At 44.9% G+C, this 26,541-nt stretch overlaps 1 protein-coding gene across 1 annotated transcript; it reads left to right on the top strand.

The window, feature by feature from the left end:
• Positions 1-2,814: 2,814 nt before the first annotated feature.
• Positions 2,815-25,029, top strand: anpeplb (alanyl (membrane) aminopeptidase-like b; the record flags this gene model as incomplete). The annotated part of the gene is made up of 21 exons (XM_080539535.1): positions 2,815-2,822; positions 4,001-4,143; positions 5,153-5,316; positions 5,794-5,920; positions 7,502-7,656; positions 7,814-7,927; positions 8,288-8,431; positions 8,733-8,798; positions 9,146-9,211; positions 9,737-9,879; positions 19,224-19,300; positions 19,467-19,600; positions 20,511-20,566; positions 21,066-21,213; positions 21,309-21,397; positions 21,573-21,683; positions 22,366-22,533; positions 23,355-23,495; positions 24,062-24,143; positions 24,300-24,316; positions 24,903-25,029. The coding sequence occupies 21 exons, from the start codon at positions 2,815-2,817 to the stop codon at positions 25,027-25,029; spliced, it is 2,280 nt and encodes a 759-aa protein (XP_080395661.1).
• Between the last annotated feature and the right edge of the window lie 1,512 nt (positions 25,030-26,541).

Below are 26,541 nucleotides of genomic sequence, written 5' to 3'. Positions count from 1 at the left end.
CAACATATTGTAATTTACTACACCCTAATTCGTAACGAAATGTAGGTCTGAAAGCGGCCTAAATCTAGCTTCAATCTTTAAAAAAAATCTGTTCTCAGGTCATAATAACTGATAATCGTTGCGCATCCTGAATCAAAGTGGACAATCAATTAGTGGCGGAGAAAATTGATTTGTGGCGGCCCGCCACGAATAAATGCATATAGAGGAAACACTGATCAGCGTAGCAGTGGAAGTTGAGGCTGTGATGATGGATGTTCTGGCCGAGGGGAAGCATGTCGATTGTGAAGAGGAGGGATCCAAGCACAGAGCCTTGAGGCACGCCTTGATTGACTGGGGCTGGGGGGGAACTCAAGCCATTGATGGTGCCAAACTGTTCCCTGTTGGAGAGGTAGGATTGGAACCAGGAGAGGGCTGTGCCAGTGACACCTAGGAGGGCAGATAGGTGGTGGAGGAGGATGGTGTGGGAGTGTCGAAGGCTGCAGAGGTCCAGGAGGATGAGGATACTGAAGCGGCCAGAGTCAGCAGCGATGAGAAGATCGTTGATGATCTTAATGAGGGCGGTCTCCATGCTGTGGTGTAATATGAAGCCAGATTGTAGGGGCTCTTAGAGTTCATGGTTGGTCATGTGCTGGTGGGGTTGGCCAGCGGCTACTCTTTCCAGAGTTTTGCTTAGGAAGGGAAGGTTGGAGATCGGCTGGTAGTTGTGAAGGTCATCAGGGTCCAGACCAGGCTTTTTGAGGATGGGGGTGACCAAGGCAGTTTTGAAGCTGGTGGGAACTATGCCAGCTTTAAGAGAAGCATTGATGATGTCCACCATGTAGGGGCAGAGGTTGGGAAGGCTGTGGGCATGGGGTCCAGGGAGCAGGTGGAGGTCTTGGCCAAGGTAACTAACTTGGAGACTTGAGGAGCATCCACAGGAGAAGAGGAGAGGCAGCATTGGGAGAACAGTGTTCTGGGGTTGTTTTCCTGGGAGCCAATGAGTCCGGAGTAGTAGAGTGTCTTGGTGTGGGAGAGAGCTTCCTTGTAGGCTTTGACGTGGTCATGAAAAGCCAGGAGGTGGACCGTGACACCAGTTTTTTTAGAAAGCCTCTCCAGCTGGTGACCAGTGGCCTTCATGCTGCGGAGTTCAGTGGTGAACCAGGGGGCAGGGTGGGTGAAGGAGATCAGTGGTGAACCAGGGGGCAGGGTGGGGGAAGGAGATCAGTGGTGAACCAGGGGGCAGGGTGGGTGAAGGAGATCAGTGGTGAACCAGGGGGCAGGGTGGGGGAAGGAGATCAGTGGTGAACCAGGGGGCAGGGTGGGGGAAGGAGATCAGTGGTGAACCAGGGGGCAGGGTGGGGGAAGGAGATCAGTGGTGAACCAGGGGGCAGGGTGGGTGAAGGAGATCAGTGGTGAACCAGGGGGCAGGGTGGGGGAAGGAGATCAGTGGTGAACCAGGGGGCAGGGTGGGGGAAGGAGATCAGTGGTGAACCAGGGGGCAGGGTGGGGGAAGGAGATCAGTGGTGAACCAGGGGGCAGGGTGGGTGAAGGAGATCAGTGGTGAACCAGGGGGCAGGGTGGGGGAAGGAGATCAGTGGTGAACCAGGGGGCAGGGTGGGGGAAGGAGATCAGTGGTGAACCAGGGGGCAGGGTGGGTGAAGGAGATCAGTGGTGAACCAGGGGGCAGGGTGGGTGAAGGAGATCAGTGGTGAACCAGGGGGCAGGGTGGGGGAAGGAGATCAGTGGTGAACCAGGGGGCAGGGTGGGTGAAGGAGATCAGTGGTGAACCAGGGGGCAGGGTGGGGGAAGGAGATCAGTGGTGAACCAGGGGGCAGGGTGGGGGAAGGAGATCAGTGGTGAACCAGGGGGCAGGGTGGGGGAAGGAGATCAGTGGTGAACCAGGGGGCAGGGCGGGTTAAGGAGATCAGTGGTGAACCAGGGGGCAGGGTGGGGGAAGGAGATCAGTGGTGAACCAGGGGGCAGGGCGGGTTAAGGAAACAGTCTGGGTTTTGAGGGAGGCGAGGGAGTTGAGGTTGAGGGATAGGGCGATGTTGTAGTGGGCTACCAGGCCATCCACCGTGGTGTTGGGGGGAACCGAGGCCATGTGAGATGCTATCAGGTTGGATAGGGCCAGTGCACTCACGGACTTGGTGTTCCTGAACATGATGGTGCGTTTAGGATGCTGCCTGGGCAGGGAGACCGGGACAGTGAAGAGGATGGCCTGATGAAGATTTCTTCATTACATGTATAAAGCCCTTCTGCATAAACTCCCAGGTTACCTAACCTCTTTATTGGGTTAGGGTTAGTTAGTTGGTTAGTTAGGGTTAGGGTTAGTTAGTTGGTTAACTCTTGGGGTTTCTCTGGTGGTGTTGTAGTGGTGTTGTAGTAATGTTGTAGTAATGTTGTAGTGACGTTGTAGTAACGTTGTTGTGGTGTTGTAGGGATGTTGTAGTAATGTTATAGTAATGTTGTAGTGATGTTGTTTAGGTGTTGAATGAGGAACTCTGTGGTGAATGTAGCTGTGCTGTGTTGTTGATGTGTTGATTGTATAGATGATGTGTGATTGTACTGTAAGTCATAAGAATGTTTTACATGGATAGTTATAGTTACTCTACTTACTGCAGTAACATTGTAGAAACATTGTAGTAACTTTGTAGTAACATTGTAGTAACTTTGTAGTAATGTTGTAGTGATGGTGTAGTAAGATTGTAGTAATGGTGTAGTAAGATTGTAGTAATGTTGTAGTAACGTTGTAGTAAAGTTGTAGTGATGTTGTAGTAATGTTGTAGTAACATTGTAGTAATGTTGTAGTAATGTTGTAGTAACATTGAAGTGATGTTGCAGTAACGTTGTAGTAACGGTGTAGTAATGTTGTAGTGGTGTTGTGGTGATGTTGTAGTAACGTTGTAGTAATGTTGTAGTGATATTGTAGTAACATTGTAGTAACGTTGTAGTGGTGTTGTAGTAATGTTGTAGTAATGTTGTAGTAACGTTGTAGTAACATTGTAGTAACATTATAGTAACGTTGTAGTAATGTTGTAGTAACATTGTAGTGATGTTGTAGTAACATTATAGTAACGTTGTAGTAATGTTGTAGTAACATTGTAGTGATGTTGTAGTAACATTATAGTAACGTTGTAGTAATGTTGTAGTAACATTGTAGTGATGTTGTAGTAACATTATAGTAACGTTGTAGTAATGTTGTAGTAATGTTGTAGTAACGTTGTAGTAACATTGTAGTAACATTATAGTAACGTTGTAGTAATGTTGTAGTACCATTGTAGTGATGTTGTAGTAACATTATAGTAACGTTGTAGTAATGTTGTAGTAACATTGTAGTGATGTTGTAGTAACATTATAGTAACGTTGTAGTAATGTTGTAGTAACATTGTAGTGATGTTGTAGTAACATTATAGTAACGTTGTAGTAATGTTGTAGTAATGTTGTAGTAATGTTGTAGTAACATTGTAGTAACATTATAGTAACGTTGTAGTAATGTTGTAGTACCATTGTAGTGATGTTGTAGTAACATTATAGTAACGTTGTAGTAATGTTGTAGTACCATTGTAGTGATGTTGTAGTAACATTATAGTAACGTTGTAGTAATGTTGTAGTAACATTGTAGTGATGTTGTAGTAACATTATAGTAACGTTGTAGTAATGTTGTAGTAACATTGTAGTGATGTTGTAGTAACATTATAGTAATGTTGTAGTAATGTTGTAGTAATGTTGTAGTAACGTTGTAGTAACATTGTAGTAACATTATAGTAACATTGTAGTAATGTTGTAGTAACATTGTCGTGATGTTGTAGTAACATTATAGTAACGTTGTAGTAATGTTGTAGTAACATTGTAGTGATGTTGTAGTAACATTATAGTAACGTTGTAGTAACGTTGTAGTGATGTTGTAGTAACGTTGTAGTAATGTTGTAGTAATTTTGTAGTAATGTTGTAGTAACATTGTAGTAACGTTGTACTAACGTAGTAATGTTGTAGTGACGTTGTTGTGGTGTTCCTGTAGGTTCCTGGCCACCAGCCAGCTGCAGGCCACCGAGGCGAGGAGGGTGTTCCCGTGTTTCGATGAGCCAGCGATGAAGGCGGAGTTCAGCGTCAAGATCGTCCACCGGCCCGGGACCATCGCACTGGCCAACGGGCAGTCCCCCGGTACCCGACACCCTACATCCTACACACTACACACTGCACACTACACACTGCACACTACACCAGCGGTTCCCAACCTTTTTGGACTCAAGGTTCACTTATAAATCTCAGAAGTATTTGCGGCCTACACAGGCATTTTACGCACGCGTACCATTTTCTTTTTGGTGTCTCATCATTATTCTCTTATTCTTATTGGATATTTCATATGCATTATCATTAGGAGTGGGACAAAATATAGATACGGTGATTATCGTATCGTGGCCTCTTGCAGCTTAACCGATGGCACGTGCACCCCCCCCCCCACCCCATCCCGCCACCTTCGCCCCCCCCCCAACTCATACATACATGGACATGCACCCCCCGAACCCATCCCGCTACACCCCATAACATACACCCTACACGCTACCCCCTACACATAACCCCCTATACCCTACACGCTACTCCCTACACCCTACACCCTACAGCTTACACACTACACCCTACAGCTTACACCCTACACCCTATACACTATACACTACACACTACAGCTTACATAGTGCACCGTACTCACTACACCCTACACCTGTCACACTATGTCCTACACACTATACACTACATCCTACACTGTACACCCTACACCCTACACCCTACACCCTACACCCTACACACTACACCCTACACACTACACCCTACACCCTACACCCTACACACTACACCCTACACACTACACACTACACCCTACACCCTACACACTACACACTACACCCTACACCCTACACACTACACCCTACACACTACACACTACACCCTACACCCTACACCCTACACCCTACACCCTACACACTACACCCTACACACTACACACTACACCCTACACACTACACACTACACCCTACACCCTACACACTACACACTACACACTACACCCTACACCCTACACCCTACACCCTACACACTACACACTACACCCTACACACTATAGACTACACCCTACACACTCAGAGGTGTGATCAGTGTTGTTGTGATTATTCAGAGTCTAACATAGAGGAGGTGGATGGAGAGGAGTGGGTGGGGACCACGTTCCAGAAGACAGAGAGGATGTCCACATACCTCCTGGCCTTCACCGTGGTGTCTGAGGATGAGTTCAACTACAGGAGCACTCACCACATTTCCAGCTACACGAACGTAGTCATCAAGGTATGTGTTCAGAATCACGGTATGTGTACAGTCCAACACCAGGCCACTTCAGAGGGGTAGTGGTGTCCTAGGGGAGTGAGTTGGACTGATGATCAGAAGGTCAGAGTAAGGCACTTAGCCCTCTGTAACTTCAGGGAGACTGTCCCTGGAAGCTGTAGGGTGTACTGCCACCTCGACCTTATGTTATTGTTGTGGTATGTCTTATTATTGCGTTGTTGTAATTTCATTACACCGTCTACGGCTGGATTCTGTGTTCATGACAAATCCACCTTGATTTGATTTGATTTGATTTGATTTGATTGGTTGATTTGATTTGATTGGTTCGGATCCGGGCCATGCCCTGCTGACATGCCCTCTCTCCCTTCTTCTCCTTACTTTCCTGTCTGTCTTCACTGTATCTGTCCAATAAAATGAAAAAGTAGGACTGCCCCACTCAGAAAAGGTAACTTAAAAAAAATGTTCTGTGTGTTCTTGTAGACGTATGCCCGCGCGGATGCCATACTCGCTAGACAAGCAGACTATGCACAAGACATCACTGGAAAGATGCTGGACTTTTATGGGAAATCCTTTGGAGAATCCGCTAAGTACCCACTGAAAAAGCTAGGTATGTAGCATAGGAACAGGTATGTAGGTATGTAGCATCATAGGAACAAGACTGTAGGTATGTAGCATCATTACAGGACTGTAGGTATGTAGCATCATAACAGGACTGTAGGTATGTAGCATCATAACAAGACTGTATGTATGTAGCATCATAACAGGACTGTAGGTATGTAGCATCATAGGAACATGACTGTAGATACAGTGGGGTGCAACGTTTTGGGCACCCTTAGTCAAAATGCCTTTTACAATTAATATCTAAGTGAAAATAAGCAAACCTAGCCTCTAAATGGTACAAAGTTAAACATGACATATTTCCTCAGATTTTAAAGCAAGATTAATTTTTATTTTTTAACTTTTTACAGTTTAAAAATAATAAAACAAGGAGAAAGGCCTTGTGAAAAAGTTTGGGAACCCTGTCAGCAAGTACTTTGTAACTCCTCCTCTGGCAACTATAACTTGCAAACGCTTCCTGTCGACAGCTAAGAGTCTTTCAATTCTTGTTTTATGAATTTTTCTCCATTCTTCCTGGCAGAACACCTCTCCCTCAGAAATATTCTTTAATATTCTATAATATTCTATAACTATAATATTAAAGTCTGGATACTCTAATGGACATTCCAAAACCTTCATCCGTCTTTCCTGGAGGTACTTCATGGTTCATTGTCTTGCTGGACTACCCAACCTCTCTTCAACTTCAAGAAGAATGTCTTGATATTTGGTGGAATCCATTCTTCTTTCCACCTACACAATATTGCCTGTGCCCCCAGCTGCTACACAACCCCAAAGCATAATGGATCCCCCTCCATACTTAACAGTTGGCAAGGTGTTCTTCTCTACAAACGCTTCACCCTTTTTCCCCACCTTCTTTGGTTATGACCAAAAAGTTAAATTTCGGTTTCGTCAGTCCAAAGCACATTGTTCCAATAGGCTTCAGGTTTCTCAAGGTTTTCTTTTGCATACTTCAGACACTTAATTTTGTGTTGAGGTCATAGGAAGGGCTTCTTTCTGGAAACTCTGATACTTTAGATGGCATTCTGAGTTACTTCAGAGTATAGTTCAACCCTGGAATTATATTCCCCTGGCTCATTGAAGGCCTAACGAGTAAATCACCTTGGTCTGCGCTTTAGTAATCATCTTCTCAAAAGGTAACAAAGAATAATCCAAAAGGGTTCCCAAACTTTTGCACAGGGCCCTTTTCCATTTTTATAATTTAAAAACTCTGAAAAATGAAAATAAAAAGAAACGTTGCTTTAAAATGTGCAGAAAGGTGTCATGTTTAACTTTATAGCATTTAGTGTTCAGGTTTGCTTTCAATCACTTAATTAATTAATTGACATTTAAACCAGTGGTGCCCAAATGTTTGCACCCCACTATATGTAGCATCATAGGAACTTCTACTCTGAATACCAATAACCTACTGTAGGATTAGTGTTACACTGTGTGTGTGTGTGTGTGTGTGTGTGTGTGTGTGGTGTGTGGTGTGTTTGTGTGTATGTGTGTGTGTGTGTGTGTGTGTGTGTGTGTGTGTGTGTGTGTGTGTGGTGTGTGTGTGTGTGTGTGTGTGTGTGTGTGTGTGTTCCAGACCAGATAGCGGTCCCAGATCTGGCCCCCAGGGCGGCGGGGGGGTTGGGTCTGGTGTCGTACCGTGAGGCCGCTCTGCTGTACGAGGAAGGCGTGTCCTCCGCCTTCGACCAGGAACACATCGCCATGACGATAGCACATGAGGTGGCACACCAGGTACCACCATATCATCAGCTCTCATCACAGCATGGAGAACACTCACACACACACACACACAATTAGTTAATTGATGATTGATTTGTTGGTTGGTTGATGATTGATTGATTGGTTGGTTGGTTGGTTGATTGGTTGAATGGTTGATTGGTGATTCCAGTGGTTTGGGAGCCTGGTGACGATGTCGTGGTGGAGCAGCCTGTGGCTCAACGAAGGCTTCACCACGTACTTCTCCTACCTGGCCTTGGACGACCTGGAGCCTTCCTGGAACATGGTAACCCTACCCCTGACCCTACCCTTGACCCTACCCCTACCCCTGACCCTGACTCTACCCCTGACCCTACCCCTGACCCTACCCCTGACCCTACCCCTACCCCTGACCCTACCCCTACCCCTGACCCTGACCCTACCCCTGATCCTACCCCTGACCCTATCCCTGACACTACCCCTGACACTACCCCTGACCCTACCCCTGACCCTACCCCTGACCCTTCCCCTAACCCTGACCCTACGCCTGACCCTGACAACCTGTTGCCATGACGACCTGTAGCCATAACGACCTGGAGCGAGCCAGTAAACAGCCAGTGAAGGTTGAATGTTCCTGTCCGCTGACCTGGTCTGTCCTGGTTTCCAGAGAGATGTGATGGTGGTGAAGGAGGTCCAGGCAGCGCTGCAGGTGGACTCTCTGCTCTCCTCCCACCCCCTGTCCTCCCCCCCAGGCCTGGTCCAGACGCCCAGCAGCATCACCCAGACCTACGACCTCATCTCCTACAGCAAGGTAGGCAGACCAGGGCAGCCAGCCGCTCACTGATGATGTCATCTCCTACAGCAAGCTAGGCAGACCAGGGCAGCCAGGCACTGACTGATGATGTCATCACCTACAGCAAGGTAGGCAGACCAGGGCAGCCAGGCGCTCACTGATGATGTCATCTCCTACAGCAAGGTAGACAGACCAGGGCAGCTAGGCGCTCACTGATGATGTCACAACCAGACACTGACTGATGATGTCACAGCCAGACGCTGACTAATGATGTCACAGCCAGACGCTGACTGATGACACGTGTTTGTTTGTTTCTCAGGGTGCGGCTGTGCTGAGGATGCTGTCTGATTACATGACGGACAGGTCGTTTGAGGTGGGGCTAAAGGTTAGAACACGGACCACGAGAACCCTCTTCATAGGAAGTTCTAAATAGAACTCAAACAGGTTGTAAATGGATCTACATGGAACCCAAAAGGATTCTTCAAAGGGTTCGCCTACTGGGACAAAGGAAGACAATTACAGCAACCTGTAGCCATGACCAGTTGTAGCCATGACAACCTGTAGCCATGACAACCTGTAGCCATGACCAGTTGTAGCCATGACAACCTGTAGCCATGACAACCTGTAGCCATGACAACCTGTAGCTATGACAACCTGTAGCCATGACAACCTGTAGCTAGCCAGTAAATAGCCAGTAAAAGTTGAAAATAATATGATTCTCCTTGTTTCCAGAGCTACCTGGCGGCGTTCAAGTATCAGAACACCAATGACACAGACTTGTGGAAACATTTACAGACGGTAACTTAACGCAGATCACATTGTGTTCTTATTAGTGAGAGTATAGAGCCCATTTAAACAGACATTTCAGCGACTTACCAGCAGGTTAATATTTGTGTAATTGTGTTGTCTAAATAGGCAGAAAATATGTTATTATTAAAAAATATTAAATATATTTTAAAGCCAGTAAATAAGGCAAGGTAAATAAGTGAGAAAATAGCCATTCAGACCAGGAAGTAATATGCCAGAATGATGAACTACAACACCCATAGTGCTTTGCGGCTCCCAGCCAGCCAGGGGGGCATGTTAAGTGTGTAAACAAGCCAGGGAGCAGCTAACTCCATTAACCTCACTTCTACCTAAAGCTCCTCGTGGTTTTCAAAAGCCATTTGATTACCCCACGTCGCTCAGGGTAGAATCCTCAAACTAAGGATTTTGTGGTGAAAAATCTATGAAATGTTCATTTAACAAATAAATAAATGAATCGGCCATGTACTTATACGGCTCTCATTGAGATGTAATCTCTTGTCTCTGATTGGCTGGCAGGATGTGAACGTGGACCATATCAATGTAACTGAGGTCATGAGCACGTGGACTAGTGAGACGGGGTACCCCGTCATCACCATCAACACCACCACAGGGGAAGTCTCTCAGCATCACTTCCTGCTCAACCACACCTCTCCCTCCCAGTACGTAATTAGATAGCTAGCTAGCTAGCTAGTTTACATTTATTTTAATTTTTTTAACATAAAATAAAAATAAAAATAATCTAGACTAGCATCTGATAATGTCCGTTGCTTGCTTTACATTATAGATTCAGCTTTGGGTTCAGATAATAATAGTGCCATTCTCTCACAAAATGCAGAGAAAGCATTTGATCGGTTAGAGTGGCGCTATCTGTGGTCTGTGCAACATATGGGCTTCAGTGAAAGCAGAGCTGCCAAGTCTCACGCAATCGCCGTGAGACACGCGCATTTCAACCAGTTCTCACGCTCTCACGCCGCATCTCTATTTCTCACGGCGAGAAATAACAATTTGTTTTACGGGACTTCCTTGAAAGAAAGCTACCGTTTCGTGGCATTTTTCTGCACGTGCGTTAACTTGAGTCAGCAATCGAAGCAGCAGGCGAGTGCTGATGGAAGAACCTGTGTTCACGCGAGCTGCAAGAACGTAGCAAGCAGTGTTGCCAGATTGGGCTACTTTTGGTCACACTGGACGGGTGGATTCGGCAGCTTTTAGACCGGTTAGGCTGGACATTGTCAATTCCATCTGGCAACCGTGGTAGCAAAATATGTGCATACATTACAACATCATATCTGGTAGCCTACTGGACTGGGTTGCACCAATTTGGCGTAAGTTATTACTAAATGCAGGCATTTAGTAGTTACTAAACCCCTAGTTACTAGCTAGTTTCAAACTAGTTGTTTACTCATTTTGGTTGCACCACGCCAATCTTTTGCCAATTAGCTAGTAAATACTCCGTTTTGGTAACTTTTTTCTGTTTCTCTACTGTAACATAACCAGGTAGCCTACATGGTACTGTAGAATATTTTCTTTGTTTGGTGATTGTCAAAAATGAGGAAAAGGTCCTGAACAAAGTTAAGACTATTTATTCAAAAAAGACAGGATCGGGTCATCAGGTTACACAGGATCAGGTTACACACAAACAGAGGTCCGGGTAGGGTCCGAGGAACAAAAGAGACTGAGCTTCTGTGAATTCCTAACTTTATACCCAGTGGAACCACCTTTAAGCCCTCCTCTTCCTGCTAAGCTTTTCCCCCAACAAGGAGCTATCGATCGGTCTTTACCCTTTGTGTGTGCCTATGTGTGGGCGCGTGCGTGTGCGTGTCTGACCATCTGTCGCCAAACCTCCTTGTCTCAGAGGCAGGGCCTAAATGCCCTTGTAGGCCCTCAAGAGAGGTCAACCCTTTACAAAGCTATATATTTATATAATCCGTGTTATGTGTGTGTTTTAGGTAAAAATATACGACACATCCCCCCTCGGACCACCCAGAGGGTGTTCCGAAACTAAATGATCACATAAAACAAAACAAAAACACAAACCTCACATATCGCAGCTAAGAAAATAAAAATAAAAAATAACAACAACAGACAGAAAAACCATATCAACACCTAACACAAGAAGCACAATAACACAGACCAACCCAGGACCAGTATTAGAACCCAAAGATATCATGCAAAAAATAGAAACCAACCAATAATAAAAAGAATCTTGAAAATAACAATCACAATTAAACTAAATACAGTCCATCATGCACAAATCAATATAGAAACTTCCAACGACCGATGTTTTCTTTGTCCTTGAAGCGCCAGGGTCAGAGGTTACTAGCACGTGAACCCAGTTGGAGAACAGCCTTTACCGCTGTCTCAGATTGATAACACTTTCATAGTCAGGAGCTTCCATTTTCGTTGCGCTAGGAACAGAACCTTGCTCCTAGCTTCGCATAACCACCACATCACTTCTCAACTGACATCAATCACATACGATATAGAAATAAACAAACAATACACAAATAATGACATTCAGTTATCATAACACATAATTCCCCAACAGTAAGCACAGGACAAAGGGAATGCATTAATGCATAGATCTTCACCTCAGATGAGGACTAGTCTTCTGAAATCATGTCTGCTATAATAGGTGCTCCTATCTTAGCAAAATAAGTTTCCCATGCCCCTAAGACCGTTTCCAGCCATGCTATCATCTGCTGTCCATTCCCGTCGTTCCCTTTGATCTGCTGCTTCACTACCCTATTCATAGTCTTTAATCTTTTCCTAACTGGTCGTCGTCCGTCAGTGTCATTGAGGTTCAGGCAGCCGCCTGGTCCCCTCCCACGCTGATCAAGGTCTGGGGAGTCGCCCTCAGCATCATCTGAAGCATGATGCAGGTACTCGCCAGCATCCCCAGTAGCACAGGTGTCCAGGCTTTGGACACTCCCAGGCTGGACCTCCAGACTGTCAACACTCTCTGCTTCGTTGGTTTCTGGTTCATTGGCATCTGGACAGCTTTCCACTGTCCCCTCGGTTTCAGGCACTGCCGGTAATGTCACTGGCTGTAACACTGGCATTGCCACTGGCTCTGGCAACACCACAGCATCTCCTCGTAGCTCCTCCTTCTCAGGTTCTCTGGGGACCTCGGCACCTGTTGGCACAACATCCTGCCTACTCTGTACATCCACCCCCCTGTTCACCACCCGTGGCCCTATTGGGGTAGGGATATGCCCAGACACCACTGGTGTACCCACTCTGATGTTGTTTCTCCAACAGACCCCACATTGACCTAAAGCATGGTCAATCTGTTCCATCAAATATGGACTCCAAAACCCATATTCCTTGGTGATCTTGCGTCTTACCTCCCCCCTAGCCACATGTGCTAATCCATGAGCTTCCCGTATTAACATGCCTATTAAATCTGAGGGTGCTACAACCAACCCCTCATGATTCCTCCATAGACCTGTGTCATCCTGACTTGCCCCCCTTGCTAGCCAAACGTTCTTGTCTAACATAGTTACTCTACTCTGTAACATCAGTAAATCCTCAAGTGTGACCATGCCCTGTAATTGCTTTTCATGTGTGACCAGAAGACCTTTACCTGCCTTGTCTGCTCCTGTAATGGCTTTGGCTGCATCTTCTGCAGCCCTGTTACCTTGTGTGACATGTGATGAGTCAGACCTGTGTGTGGCACACTTCACTATGGCTAATTCCTTTGGCTTCATCATGGCTTGTAACAGCTTCATGATCTGTGCGTGATGCTGTATAGGCGTACCATCAGTTCTCTTAAAACCCCGCCCCCTCCATACAGCTCCATTAAAATGACAAACATTATGTGCATAGGCAGAGTCGGTGTACACTGTCACTCTCCGTCCGGTTCCCAAGTTGCATGCTTCTGTGAGGGCAATCAATTCAGCCAACTGAGCTGAGCAAGGCTGAGGAACTGCCTCAGCCTGTTCTACAATAAACTTTGAATTCTGTGCTTTAACTAAGGAATACCCAGCGCACAAAGTTTCTCCTACCCCGTAACAAGACCCATCAACCCAATATTCTATATCAGCTCCCTTTAAAGGCAAAGCTTGTAGGTCTGTTCTATGCTTAATCACTCTGGCTGTCGATGGAATCTGAACATCGGATGGCACCGTCACCTGACAGCCGTCAGGTGTGCATTTTACTGTACAGTTCAATTGGCATAGAGCATCTCTCCCTAGCAGCCCTGTTGGCGTGTGTTCTGACACAAGTGTTGACAGAGTTGCTCTCTGTCCCTTGTACTCTAAGTCTACAAGCTCAGTTGTAGGAATCAGCTGTTTAATTCCCTCAAATCCGATTGTCTTCACATATTCTCTAGACATAGGGAGGTGCGTGGCGCCTTCAGGCTTCTTTGTCACCACCAGCTGGCACCTCCCACTCGGATCTTCCGGGCACCCCTATAGGCCAGCTGCTGGGCCTCCGTAAGGGTTCATCACTCCTGGAGCAGGTGTAGTAGGGGGCCAATATCCTCCTCCTTGGCTCCCCCCTGCGCCCCCCTGGGGCCTGTTGCAGCAGGTACAGGCTAGATGTCCATTCTGGTCGCATTGGTAACACGGTTCTAGCATCTTCTTCCCTGCTGCTGTCCATCCCCCTGGTGGTGGTCCTTGGCCAGGCTGGTTGTACATCTGGTATGGAACCGCTTGCACCCCTGGTGGCCCTTGTGGGTATGGATACCCCCCTTGTGGCCCCTGTGGGTAGGACTGGTAAGTAGCAGGATACCCCCCTTGTGGCCCCTGTGAGTAGGACTGGTAAGTAGCAGGATACCCCCCTTGTGGCCCCTGTGAGTAGGACTGGTAAGTAGCAGTCTGCACTCCAGGTGGCTGTTGCTGTGGGGCTAAAGCCTGCACTCTGTATGCTGCGAAGAGCTCTGGATCATAAACTGATGTATTGATATATCTATGAAGTCCTGCCTTCATCAATATTTCCTGCATTGTATCCAATCCTGCAATAAAGGCTAAGAGTCTTTTCAGGTCTCCCATCGCGGCCTGCATTCCTGTCAGTCTCACGTCGACCTCAGTAGTCCACGAATGTCCTCCCTCCTCCAGAACTGGGAGTTTCTCCATCACTTCAGACAGATCTGTATGATGCCACGGATGATATTCCATCTTGTTACCCCGAATCAGCACTGGACAGTTCTTTAATGTATTTGATGACATTCGATGACAATCTTCCTCTTCCTCCCATTCTCGTTGCTCCTTCAGCCATCTGTGGTGTCTTTTCTTCTGGGAATGGTCCTCCAGTGCCTTAGCATATGGAGGGGGACTGGAGACAGGACACATGTCTGTGGATGGAATGTTCAATTTCTGTTCCAGTGTTCTGGCCAATTCATTTTTCTTTTCCGGTTCCATCTGAGCTATTTTCTGTCCCTCTACCTTAAATAGATCTAAAATAGCTAACTCTAACTTGCGTTTCTCTGATCTAATCTTTCCTCTTTGATATGCTTTGTGCACATTGATAAGTATTTCCAATGTTGCAATTATTTGTAAATTAAGGCTGCCCTCTTTCGGCCACGGCTGTTCAATGTATGCCCAACGGCTATTCCATTTCGTAGACATTTTGCTAATTTCCCTAACAAGAGGATTCATTTTTTCCACTACAGCCATAGGGGATAACGTAGCCAACATTCCACTAGGTTCACTAATATCTTTTAACACCTTCGTTGAATTTGACCCCATTCTACTTGCTCAATATGCTGACAATATTCTATATTAGATAAGGTGTACGCTTCTTACAACCCACCTTCCTATTGTCTTGTTTGCTAAACAAATGCTAGTCCAATATAACTGTATTAACCATCCCCACAAAACCCTGCAACTCAGAATAACAGATTTGTTTCAGTGGTATTGTGTATTATTGACTTAAATGTAATCTATGTGTGTGTGTTTTAATCTAAATGTTTTTCCCTTATTGTGTATGAATGTGTGTCACTTAATTGCTCAATCAATACTAATTATAGTTCAGGTCAACTTAATTATCAAATTACAAAGGCAGGTCACGCTCTAAGTCTTTCTGATCCACAAACCCTTGATTGATCAATCCTCAGATAGAAACTGTTCTGCTATTCTTTAATCAAAAACTGTGAAAAAGAACTTAACTTGAAATAAAAAGATGTAAAACACGAATATTAATTACAACCTGTAAAGAAATCGACTTGTTATTTGGAAGGAATAAAATGATTAATTATTAATTACAATCTGTAAAGAAATCGACTTGTCATTTGGAAGGAATAAAATGATTAATTATTAATTACAATCTGTAAAGAAATCGACTTGTTATTTGAAAGGAATGCATAATTAATTAGACTTAGTCATTGACACTTCATTGATGTAAACCTGTGAAAGAAAACGTTATCCTTAGACTATTATAAACCAATTGATCAAAGTTTTGTGAAAACAGAAAATGAAATGATCTGAATAATTAATTCAATCAATTTGTAATTAATTAAATTAATTGAAGTAATGTAATATATTACAATCATTTATAACCATCCATTTATTATTGTAAAGGACTATTTCATCGACCTCAGATGGATCATATCAGATGGATGCACTGAGGACCAGTGTTCCAAAATGTCCCGTCGTGTTTTTGTCCACCAGATGGCAGCAAGCAACCGACAATGTCTTATCGTGTTCCGTCCACTAGATGGCGGCAAGCAACCGACAATGTCTTATCGTGTTCCGTCCACTAGATGGCGGCAAGCAACCGACAGCTCTATCTCACAGAACGACTCTATCTTTTAATCTTACCTAAAACTCACAATCTATCTTTTACTTTTAACAAACAATGTCCTCTTTTCGTGATCCAGCGATCACAATTTTATCGCAGGGAGGGGTTTAAATGAAAAGTATGGGTATTCACTTTGAATTACTTCACTTTCGTGAATTGAATGCCTTTCTCTGTGTGTGCGCTTCGCGCCTGCAATGCGCATGCGCGAGTCTAAACTGCGTGTAACCTCACCTCTTTTCCTAGGGCTCGCGAATGAATTCTATCAAATATCTTTAAACTACTTTAAATATCCTGATGATCAATTCACTATCTTTCTATCTTTTAAAATACTACAATCTATGTGTATGGATTTATCTTTATCTTTAAGAGATGAGTAATGAAATCAATCAAACTCAGCTTCCCTTTTGTCTACAAGGGCTTTCTGCTGCATGTACGATACTATAGCCTATTGTGCGCGTGTGTATTTGAAAAAATGGAGGACAAAGGGGGGAGAAGGCAATTTAACAATCCTTTGTCTTACTTACCGCCTCTGAAGAAAACCGCTGTGGACTCTTAGATTAATCTTTACAACATAACATTGCTTTCCACAATAATGTTATTTTCCACGACACAGCAATTTCAAGATTATCTTTCAATGCAATTTAACTATTAGTTACCGAACTAAATCTTATTCAAATACTCATACAATGTGTATGCTTCCTACAGTCTCTTCACAGAGATATCTAAAGGCCCTGTGTGTCCGCGTGTCTGAGCGTGCGTGTTTCTGCTCCGCTAACAAAGGACAAAGGACAATGCCAATGGCGTCTAAGACACACTTCTGGCTACAGTTCTGAAGAATTGATTTCTTAATCTGCTTCAAATACTGCCCTCCACGTTTTTTCTCCGTGTTCTCAAGTAAATGAACAATGTGTATCTTAGAATAGAGCTATTTCCTGCTCACAAACACGGACTATGCTCTTTCAAACTAGGAATTCAGATTCCATACAATAACACAATTATCAGACTCTGTTCTGATCCAACACACTTATATTCACAAAATACTTAATATTGCCAACCCATCAACCCAACGTCTCAGGTTAATTTTCTGTCGGCAAGGCCTTCACAAAGGACCCTATAACAGTACGTCTTCCTGTTATACCACACACACGATAAAGTATCGTACAATTAAAACGTATTTACAAATACAGGCTTCACAACCCGGCTCTTTGTCCAGCCCCTACCCAATCATATACTTCAACACATCAAGATTCTTTTAAATATAGCTTAGAATTTCAACCAGTGTTCAAACACCTCCTCCGCCGGCCTAGCGGAATTTCAACGGAGAGGGGAGGGGAAAATCCCTTGAGACTCACCTAGTTTTGAAATGAAGAGTTTGAAAAACGGCCGGTCATCTGAAACTATGGATCTTCTGGATTTAGGCTCGCCACATATGTAGAATATTTTCTTTGTTTGGTGATTGTCAAAAATGAGGAAAAGGTCCTGAACAAAGTTAAGACTATTTATTCAAAAAAGACAGGATCGGGTCATCAGGTTACACAGGATCAGGTTACACACAAACAGAGGTCCGGGTAGGGTCCGAGGAACAAAAGAGACTGAGCTTCTGTGAATTCCTAACTTTATACCCAGTGGAACCACCTTTAAGCCCTCCTCTTCCTGCTAAGCTTTTCCCCCAACAAGGAGCTATCGATCGGTCTTTACCCTTTGTGTGTGCCTATGTGTGGGCGCGTGCGTGTGCGTGTCTGACCATCTGTCGCCAAACCTCCTTGTCTCAGAGGCAGGGCCTAAATGCCCTTGTAGGCCCTCAAGAGAGGTCAACCCTTTACAAAGCTATATATTTATATAATCCGTGTTATGTGTGTGTTTTAGGTAAAAATATACGACAGTACATTAATAATAACTACAATTTACAATACAAATACAACAATTGGGGGTCCCTCCCAAAAAAATTGGGTGCGCTGTGCGCGCACAAGATCAACCACCAAGCCCTCATTCTGACCCAGGAAAAACCCTGGTATGTAGCCTACTGTATAACATGATAGCCATCTATGAGCAATGCACTGTATATAACATGATGACCAATGGTCTTTCTGCTGCTGACCAAGGGGCTGAGTCCTGTTGATGGGGCCCAATTTTCTTTTAGAGTCTGTCGGCTGTTTATTAAGATTTCATAAATATGATATATTGTCTGAATTTTGGTCTTGTTTTATAAAATGTAAACATGTAAACATGTAAAATTGCAGGAAACTAGCACAAATAATTGGGTGGGAGAGAGGGGCCGCCGCTGCCAAAACGTGCACAGTTTTGGGTCGCTACACCGCCAAATCTCACTCCAAACTTTTGGTAAAACTTGGCAGTCCTGAGTGAAAGTTCTATTTCTATGATCAAGTTTTTATATGCTAACCCATCTGCAGTAGTCTTAACAGGTAACACTTGCTCTTCGAGGTTCCCTGTTACTAGATCATCGCAGCAGGACTGTCCTTTATCACCACTTTTATTTTCTCTCTTTCTCGAGCCTCTCACTCAGCTAATACGACAGTCAGAGATCATTGAGCCAATTACTATACATGACACACCACATCACATATCTGTATATGCAGACTACACACTAGTGGTGGGGTTCTCAGGTCTTACTCTCCCTACCTGTACATAGTTAATTAGTTAGTTAGTTACAACCAGACCTCTCTCTACCAGTAGTTAGTTAGTTAGTTAGTTACAGAGAGAGCTCTCCCTACCCGTACATAATGAGTTAATTAGTTAGTTAGTTATGACGAGACCTCTTCCTACCCGTAGTTGTTAGTTAGCTAGCTAGCTAGTTAGTTAGACATTTTCCTACCAGTAGGTCACGCTAGTTAATTCGTTACTGTAGTTGGGGAGTTACTTAATTGGTTGGTTGGATGGTACGTTGGGAAGTTAGTGGGTTGGTTGGTTGGTTGGTTGGTTGTTAGTTAGGAAGTTAGTTAGTTGGTTAGATACAGTGGTTAGTTAGATACAGTGGTTAGTTAGTTACAGTGGTTAGGGTAGTTATTTAAATGGTTAGTAAGTTAGTTGATTGGTTAGTTAGTAAATGTATTAGTTAATTGTTTGGTTGGTTAGTTAGTTGCTTAGCTATTTGCTTAGTTAGTTAGTTAGTCTTTTATTAATGTATTCTGTCTCATCAAGCTTATCTGGCATATTCCACTCTTGTTTAGTTAGTTAGTTAGTTGGTTGGTTGGTTAGATGGTTGGTTGGTTAGTCTCTTATGTAAGTGTATTCTGTCTGTCGTCAGGCTGATCTGGCATATTCCAATCCGAGTGATGAAGTCTGGTGAAGCAACAAATATAGTGGTGGTGGCAAAGGTCAAAGGTAAGGAACACAACCCCTGACCCTTGACCCTGACCCCCAGACACCCTGACCCCGACTTATGACCCCTAAGTGTACAATTAACAACAATAATAATAATAATCATCAAATAAATATTTAATAATTAATAAAAGTATTAAGTATAATATATTATTATTGTGTTCCCCAGAGAGGAAGACTGCCCTGGAGTCTAAGGATGGTGGGTGGGTGCTGGCCAACGTGGGCTGTGTGGGATACTACAGAGTGAACTACGACCTCACTAACTGGGAGAGACTGCTGCAACAGCTGGAGGACAACCTCCTTGTACGTGTGCCTGGGCTAGAGTACAGTACAGTCTAGTACAGTCTGCCTGGGCTAGAGTACAGTACAGTCTAGTACAGTCTGCCTGGGCTAGAGTACAGTACAGTCTAGTACAGTCTGCCTGGGCTAGAGTACAGTACAGTCTAGTACAGTCTGCCTGGGCTAGAGTACAGTACAGTCTAGTACAGTCTGCCTGGGCTAAAGTACAGTACAGTCTAGTACAGTCTGCCTGGGCTAGAGTACAATACAGTCTAGTACAGTCTGCCTGGGCTAGAGTACAGTACAGTCTAGTACAGTCTGCCTGGGCTAGAGTACAGTACAGTCTAGTACAGTCTGCCTGGGCTAGAGTACAGTACAGTCTAGTACAGTCTGTCTGGGCTAGAGAACAGTACAGTCTAGTACAGTCTGTCTGGGCTAGAGTACAGTACAGTCTAGTACAGTCTGCCTGGACTAGAGTACAGTACAGTTTAGTACAGTCTGCCTGGACTAGAGTAGGACAGTTTAGTACAGTTTAGTACAGTATATAGGGTATATAGTAGGGATGCATCGAAAGTTCAGCCATCCAAATTATTCGGCCGAAAATAGAAGAAAAAAAAACATTCGGTGTTCGGCCGAATATGTGAAAAGACTGAATGTTTTTTTGATGACGCAATCAAGCAGTGCAAGTAATCCTTGCTGCTACATTTATTTAATTTTTAAAAAGCTACATCTATTTAATTTATGCAATGGTACAAAAATTGGCAAAATAAACAAAAAACTGCCGGTACGCACTCGGTATTCGGTATTCGGCCTCTGGTTTCGACTTCATCCAAGAATTTTCATTTCGGTGCATCCCTAGTATATAGGATAGATTGCTGAATGTAATCCTAACACTAATCTGCCGTTTTGTCCTCTGTTTATTTTCTGACTTCAGGAAATTCCTCCCATCAACCGGGGACAGCTTATTGATGATGCCTTTAACCTGGCCAGGTAATCAATAACCTCTCCTCTCCTTTAACCTGCCAGGTAATCAATAACCTCTCCTCTCCTTTAACCTGCCAGGTAATCAATAACCTCTCCTCTCCTTAAACCTGCCAGGTACTTATATAGCAATCGCCTCTCATTCCACCATTCACACACACATTCACTCACACAATCACACACACATTCACACACCAATGGCGACAAGCTACCATGCAAGGTTGGACTTCTCTGGGTTCGAACTGCCGATCTGCCGACCTTGCGATCATTAGACGCCAGCTCTACCTCCTTTAACCTGGCCAGGTAATCAATATAACCTGCGTGCGTGTGTGTGTGTGTGTGTGTGTGCGTGCGTGTGTCTGCATGTGTGCGTGCATGTGTGTGTCTGCATGCATGCGTGTGTCTGCATGCATGCGTGCGTGTGTGTGACTGTGCATGCGTGCGTGTGCGTGCATGTGTGTGTGTGTGTGTGTGTGTGTGTCTGTGTGTGTGTGTGTGTTTATGTCAGGGCCAGGCAGCTGGAGGTGACGGTGGCTCTGAGGACCACCAGGTTCCTGGTGAACGACACAGACTTCCTGCCCTGGAGCTCCGCCCTCCGCAGCCTCGACCACCTGACCCTCATGTACGACCGCTCGGAGGTGTACGGACCCCTGCAGGTCAGACACACACACACACACACACACACACACACACACACACACACACACAGGTAGAGGTCTGCTGACGTCTGACGTGTCGTTGTGTTGTCCAGGCGTACCTCAGGAGGCAGGTGGACAGCTTGTACCAACAGTACCACAACCTGACCATCAACTCCTCTGTCCCTGAAGACCACATGTCACAGTGAGCCTCTTCATCATCCTCATCTTCATCCTCATCTACATCCTCATCTTCATCATCATGTTAATCCTCATCTTCATCCTCATCCTCATCTACATCCTCATCTTCATCTTCATGTGACAGTACTAGCCAATCACCACGTTGTTCCTGTTCTGATCCTGTTCTGATTGGTCGGCAGGACCAGCCAGATCACCGCCATCTCCGTGGCCTGCTCCAATAACATGCCAGAGTGCCAAACCATGGCAAGAGAGCTCTTCAGGGAATGGATGAAGCCAAATCACACCAACAGGTAGCTATGGAAACAAGCAGGACAAACATGCATCTAACCCAGGGGTGGGCAAACCTTTTGGCTCAGGGGCCACAATTAGTTTTAAACTTTGACAGACGGACCGGGCCAGTAGCAGATGGATGGAGAGTGTTTGTGTGAACTAATATAAATTACAAGTAAAAGCCATTACCTAAAAAGTAAAGAAAACTAACATACAATTTCAGTGGGAACAGTGCTGTTGGTCACCTTTTTTTGCCAGTGCATCACATTTTGGTGTCAGTTTGGTTGTGGCGATTCTCAGGACAGATCTGAGGTGTTCATCAGTTAACTGGGATCTGTGGCGTGATTTGTTGATGTTCATCACACTGAACGTCTGCTTACACACGTAGGTAGAGCTGAACGTCTGCTCACACACGTAGGTAGAGCTGAACGTCTGCTCACACACGTAGGTAGAGCCAGACACGAGCATCCTCTGGGCCATCTTCCTAATGTTTGCTAATGTCGTTAGCATGCTAGTGAAAAAGTGGCAACCCCATCCAACTGACTCACACTAATACTAACTAACATAACAGCCACTCACACATCATGTACACATGACTCACTGACCATGACTGGGGTCATGTGACACACTAACACACTAACCTTGTGACTGGGGTCATGTGACACACAAACACACTAACCTTGTGCGCTTGACGTCCTCCAGTATCCACCCCAACCTGCGGGGGGTGATCTACTGCCAGGCCTTGGCCGTCGGCGGGGAGGAGGAGTGGGAGTTCGCCTGGAGACAGTTCCAGACCAGCAGCCTGGCAGCGGAGAGAGACAGACTCAGACACGCCCTCTCCTGCACCAAGAAGATCTGGCTGCTCAACAGGTATGCATGCCCTATAACCCTAATACCCTATACCCCTAATACCCTATACCCCTAATACACTATGCTCTAAATCCCTAATAACCTATACCCTAAATACCCTATACATGAAATACCCTATACCCCTAGTACCCTATCCCCTAAATACTATGTACCCCTAATACCCTATACCCCTAAATACCCTATACCCCTAATACCTTATACCCTAAATACCATATACCATAAATACCCTGTACCTAAATATCCTATACCCTAAATACCCTATACCCTAAATACCCTATATCCTAAATACCCTGTACCCTAAATACCTTATACACTAAATACCCTATATAGCCCTAATATCATATACCCCAAATACGCTATACCCTAAACTCCTAATACCTTATACCTATTACCCTAAACCCCCAATACCCTATTCCCTTAATAACTTATACCCTAAATACAGTAAATCCCTAATACCCTATACCCTAAATATCATATACCCTAAATACCCTATACCCCTAATACCCTAAATACCCTATACCCCTAATACCCTGTACTCTAAATACCTTATACCCCTAATACCCTAAATACCTTAACCCCTATAGCTTAATACCCTAACCCCTAAATACCCTAACCCCAATACCCCTACCCTAACCAACCGCTGGATGTTAGACCTGTGGTATGGAGGGTTATTTGAGTGTGTGTGTGTGTGTGTGTGTGTGTGTGTGGAGGGTTATATGAAAGTGTCCCTCCCACAGACATCTCCCATATTTCCCGTCAGTCCTGCCATCAAGACAACTTTATTGTTCCTGTACAAAGTTCACCGCCATTTCCTCTCCCAGGTTCCTGCAGTACACCCTGGACCCAGACAAGATACGCAAAATGGACACCATCTCCTCCATCAATGACGTGGCCAGGAATGTGGCAGGACAGTCGCTCGCGTGGAACCTCATCAGAGATCAGTGGGACCTCATCAGACAAGGGTAGGTAACCCTAACCCTAACCCTGACCTCTAACCCTGACCCTAACCCCTAACCCTGACCTCTAACCCTGGCCCCTAACCCTGGCCCCTAACACTGACCCTAACACTGACCCCTAACCCTGACCCTAACACTGACCCCTAACCCTGAGCCTAACACTGACCCCTAACATTGACCCTAACCCTGGCCCCTAACACTGACCCCCAACCCTGACCCGAACACTGACCGCTAACCCTGACCCTAACACTGACCCCTAACCTTGACCCTAACACTGACCCCTAACCCTGACCCTAACACTGATCCCTAACCCTAACCCTAACACTGACCCCTAACCTTGACCCTAACCTTAAGCCCTAACCCTGACCTCTAACCCCTAACCCTCACGGTAACCCCTAACCCTGGCCCCTAACCCTGACCCTGACGGTAACCCCTAACCCTGGCCCCTGACCCTAACACTGACCCTAACACTGACCCCTAACCTTGACCCTAACCTTAAGCCCTAACCCTGACCCTAACCCTAATCCTGACCCCTAACCCTGCGAGTGTATGCATGCGTGTGTGTGTCTCAGGTATGGAGGGGGGGTGACATCACTGGGTCAGCTGATTGACGGAGTGACTCAGAGATTCTGTACAGACTTCGAGCTCGAAGAGGTGAGTTTGTCTCCATGGCGACAGCAGGTCAACAACCGTACCTCCCTGTCTCCATGGCGACTGCAGGTCAACAACTGTAGCCTCCCTGTCTCCATGGCGACAGCAGGTCTCTGACCACAGCGTGACCTCTGACCCTAACTGTCACGCTGGTTGCAGCTGCGGAAGCTTCCAAGGTGAAGCTTCTGGTGTGTAGTAGTTGTGTGTACTAGTTGTGTATTAGGTGTGTGTTAACACTAGAATAGCCGTGCCTATTTTACCTACCATAAGAGCCGCCTCGGGGGTCGAATGACCATAGTCTTTACAATGGGAAGCTGCTATTTACACACAAAGACTACTAGTTGGCGCGTCTTGTAAATTAGCCTGCCTCCTACACAGAAAAACTGCAAAATAGCTTCATACTAGCTTATCCTGGTGTGATTTTGAAAATGTAAGGATACTGGGTGGTAGAACGCACATATCTAGGAACAGGCATGAAAGGAGGGTCCTGAAAGTCCAAAGATATAACTTTTTTTTTTACTCACGTGGTCAAATGACCCCACCCACAGCTGCTGTTATAGTGTTAAGGTGTGTAGTAATAATTACATTGTGTGTACTAGTTGTGTATTAGGTGTGTGTTAAGGTGTGTGATGACCCTGACCCTAACCCACCTCTCTCTCTGGTGTCACAGCTGCAGGAGTTCCAGAGGCGGCACGGTGAGGGCGACCTGGGGGAGGAGGGGGAGGAGGGGGGCCTGGGGGGGGAGGGGGTGGGGGGGGAGGGGGGCCTGGGCTCAGCCAGTCAGGCGGTGCAGCAGGCAATAGAGAGGACGGAGGCCAACAGCCGCTGGGTGCAGGACAACCATCAGACCATCCTGGACTGGTTTAAAACCCAGAACAAGCTCCCTTGAGCTCCACGCCACAGCAACCACGGAGATGATTGGACGCAGTTGTGGCAATGACATCACAGTACAACTTTCATATAATCAACATGCAGTTCGAATCTGTCAGCCCCCGATTACCCAGCAACATGGAGTATGTCAGAAATACTGTCATTCACTTTCATTTAAAGGGGCAATCTGGGATTGGTACATGCATTTTTAGGACTTCTATATTATTAGAATATAGCCGTTGAATCTTGAATGATGGAACTTGTAAACACCTTACGAGCTTAGCTCAACTAAACTGAACATTATTTGTTATTGTTTTAATCTCAGTTTCTTGGGTCTCCACCGGGGATTTTTAAATTGTAAGTAATAAGTAAGTAAGTAAGTAATAAGTCATAATAATATTAAGTCATAATAATATTAAGTCATAATGTCTACTTGGGCTTTCTAATTCAGATTTGTTTCCAAGGGTTACTGTCTGCGCCTGTTCATTTAAACATGGTATAATGAAGCATCTCTGTGTTTAGGATTTATATATTGCAGACAAGTCTGAGGTCACATGTTAATTATGATATATTGTCCTGTGTCAAACACATGTATCATAGAGCTGGTAGCAATTAATTACCTATTTGTGTAATAATAAATAATAAAACAGACTAGATCATTAGTGTCCTTTCTGTGTTCTACAGACAAGCCTGTCTCTGATGCTGCCTTTTTTGACTGTTTTCCTACTGATCATTTAGTTTTTATTTGCATATTTGTTTTATCTGCACATAAAGCACTTTGTAACCCTGGGGCCGGTTGCATAAAGATAGACCCAGTCTTAGACTTAGATCTCACTTTAAGTCAGTGTTGCTATAGACTAACATGTTCCTGTTGCATAAAGCTCACCAATGAGTGACTAAAGTAAGACTGATAGCCTGTCACGCAATGCATTCTAGGTAAAATAAGACACTTGACAGAAACAAAAACCATGGCGGCCGGAACAGCTACACCTAGCGGCGGAAGATCTGAGAGATCAACTCCCTTTTCTTCTGCTGAAAACTCATGTATATTGGAGGAATATAATGTGGGGAAAGTATACTACTTAGCCATTTTAACCAGTGAAGTAGTTTACCGCGGACAAAAGGCGATTGGAGGAGATGAGAAAATTGACGGTTGAAGGTTGAAGAGTGAAGATATACATTACAAAACGTACTAGGCGTTGTGTATGAGCCATCTTTCGGATGTACAATATTCAATATCTCTTCACTCAAAATCTTATATCTTCACTCTTCAACCTTCAACCATCGATTTTCTCATCTCCTCCAATCTCCTCCAAATTGTGATTGACAATCAGGCCAGCCAATCAGACATTTTAACACATTTAAGAACTGGCCAGCCAGTCAGCCAATCAGAATTCTGGCACATTTCTAGCAGGGTAAAATGTCAAGCAAAGGTCAAGCAAATGTTGACGATCAGCTGTGCTGCGTGCATTATCTACTTTAGCAGACATGCAAATAAACAACTTTTATTGAGTACAAAATCGATTTTCCT

This window comes from Nansenia antarctica (genome assembly GCF_963989245.1).
Source record: "Nansenia antarctica genome assembly, chromosome: 9".
Classification (NCBI taxonomy): domain Eukaryota; kingdom Metazoa; phylum Chordata; class Actinopteri; order Argentiniformes; family Microstomatidae; genus Nansenia; species Nansenia antarctica.
This window is presented reverse-complemented; position numbering and strand designations above follow the sequence as displayed.